Source organism: Pseudomyrmex gracilis, unplaced genomic scaffold, assembly GCF_002006095.1.
Source record: "Pseudomyrmex gracilis isolate BER0280 unplaced genomic scaffold, ASM200609v1 scaffold_230, whole genome shotgun sequence".
NCBI lineage: Eukaryota > Metazoa > Arthropoda > Insecta > Hymenoptera > Formicidae > Pseudomyrmex > Pseudomyrmex gracilis.
The window spans coordinates 228,233-230,046 of NW_018020814.1; the positions used below are offsets into that span (position 1 = coordinate 228,233).

The following is a 1,814-nucleotide window of genomic DNA, read 5'->3' on the forward strand; positions in this document are numbered from 1 at the left end:
AAATATATATATAATATATATATATATTTATATTATATATATATATCGATTAAATACTCACCAACTGAACAATATGTTATTTTACACGTAATATTCTCTCTCTTTATTTCCTCGCCATCTTTTGGAGGATCGATACATGTTTGGCATACGAGACAAACTGTTAAATAAACTCTCACGCATTTACCTGTATTTGGCTGCAATATAAATGATGATCACGTAAACTCATTTAAAATGTCATTTTTTTCTGAAGAAATGAATAAATAGCAAATATTAAAAAGCCGTGTCACGTGTGTCACGTACCGGATAATCGGGATGTTCGGTACTGTGATTGCAAACTATCCAAAGATCATGAGCGTCGCGATCCTGATCGTCGGATACTCGGCGCATGTGCGACCAGAACAACGCGTCTCGTTGACTCGCCGGCCAAATGCGTTTGTGCGTTTGCAAGAATAACAGCGTGTCGTGGGAAATGTTCTCAATAACTGTCATATCTTCCAGAGTAGCTTCCCAGCCGCTTCTGTACTCGGGACTGAAAAATATTTCACAAACCTCATGACCGGTCACTCCCTTGACAACGTGACACGCTTTGAGAGGATCCACGACCAATCCATCGGCTTCCTCTTCCCGCCGATACATTCGCATATCGCCGTCCTCGGCAAACAATTGCCATCCGCCCGCTCCGCCAACGCCAAGCCGTGCGTAATGCAGTTGCTCCATTGTAATTTTTTCTATCTGAAAAATGACGAGAATAAAAATAACACCTGACTCTTCTCGATGAAAATATTATTAAAAACATTTGTTTGTATAAAATTACCTCGGGCCACAGTCTGTGCGTAGATGATGTAGTAGCGGGAGATGTTACAATTGAAACGGATTTTTGTTTCAAACGATCTCTCAACTGATTCTCTTCTTCGATTTTGTCCAAACCAGTCTCAACGGCATCATAAAATTCCTCGTCGCAAAGAGCGCTATGCGGACCTTCCTTAAAGTTTTTTGTGTGTGTTATTATGAAAAAAGCTGATAAATAGCATATCTTATAATTTATTTAATTTTTAAGCGTTGTTAATTATTATTGTGACTTTGTATCACTTTTATTCATAAACACACACACACACACACATACATACACACCACACCACACACACACGATGTATAAAACTTACATTAAAAAAATTTATTTTTAACTTCATTTTACAATTTAAAATTGTTATGAAAATAGTAAATATTTTTGTATAAAAAATAGTTAACACGTCTGTCCTCTTTAATGGTCACAAGGATACTGATGGATACTGTGAGCGAGCGTGATATGGTGTAAGCAAACGATTTCCAAAAGTGGTAACCTAATTTGTAATTGCGAAACACATGTGTAGTCAATAACACTTTTCACTTTTGGCTCCCGCACGCATAGAACGAGTCAACGCATATTGACTAAAGCCACGCAATAGCGAATATAATTTTGCTTTTCTACGAAAGCAAAATACCGATTAACCATTACATAGTGTTTTACACGCACAACACGCTGACGCGTCTCATTACCCTCGAACACATGTATTATTTTTCATATAAAAAACATGTGTTTCATAAGTTTTTAGTTTTTGTACTTTTTTCATAAACATTAAATAAAGCAAATCAAATTACAATTGAATTTATAATAAAAATTACTCAATACTAAACCTCTAGAAAACTAAGTAAAGTTTTTTCACGTTGAAAATATATCTGAAAATATATTTCGCACGTATGTGCTATTCTAGCACATGACTTACATTGACCAAAAAATATATAGTTTGATATTGATTTATGAGCTTAAATTTGTA

General features: G+C 35.3%; 1 protein-coding gene across 1 annotated transcript in view; it reads right to left on the bottom strand.

The window, feature by feature from the left end:
- LOC109858940 (collagen type IV alpha-3-binding protein) overlaps window positions 1-1,814 on the bottom strand; it is a 6,815-nt gene that overhangs the window by 1,477 nt on the left and 3,524 nt on the right. The window contains exons 4-7 of the mRNA XM_020436668.1: window positions 1,249-1,340; window positions 815-1,033; window positions 301-732; window positions 62-194 (exon numbers count right to left, since the gene is read on the bottom strand). Coding sequence (XP_020292257.1) covers window positions 62-194; window positions 301-732; window positions 815-1,033; window positions 1,249-1,340 — 876 coding nt within the window. The remainder of the gene's footprint in view (window positions 1-61; window positions 195-300; window positions 733-814; window positions 1,034-1,248; window positions 1,341-1,814) is intronic.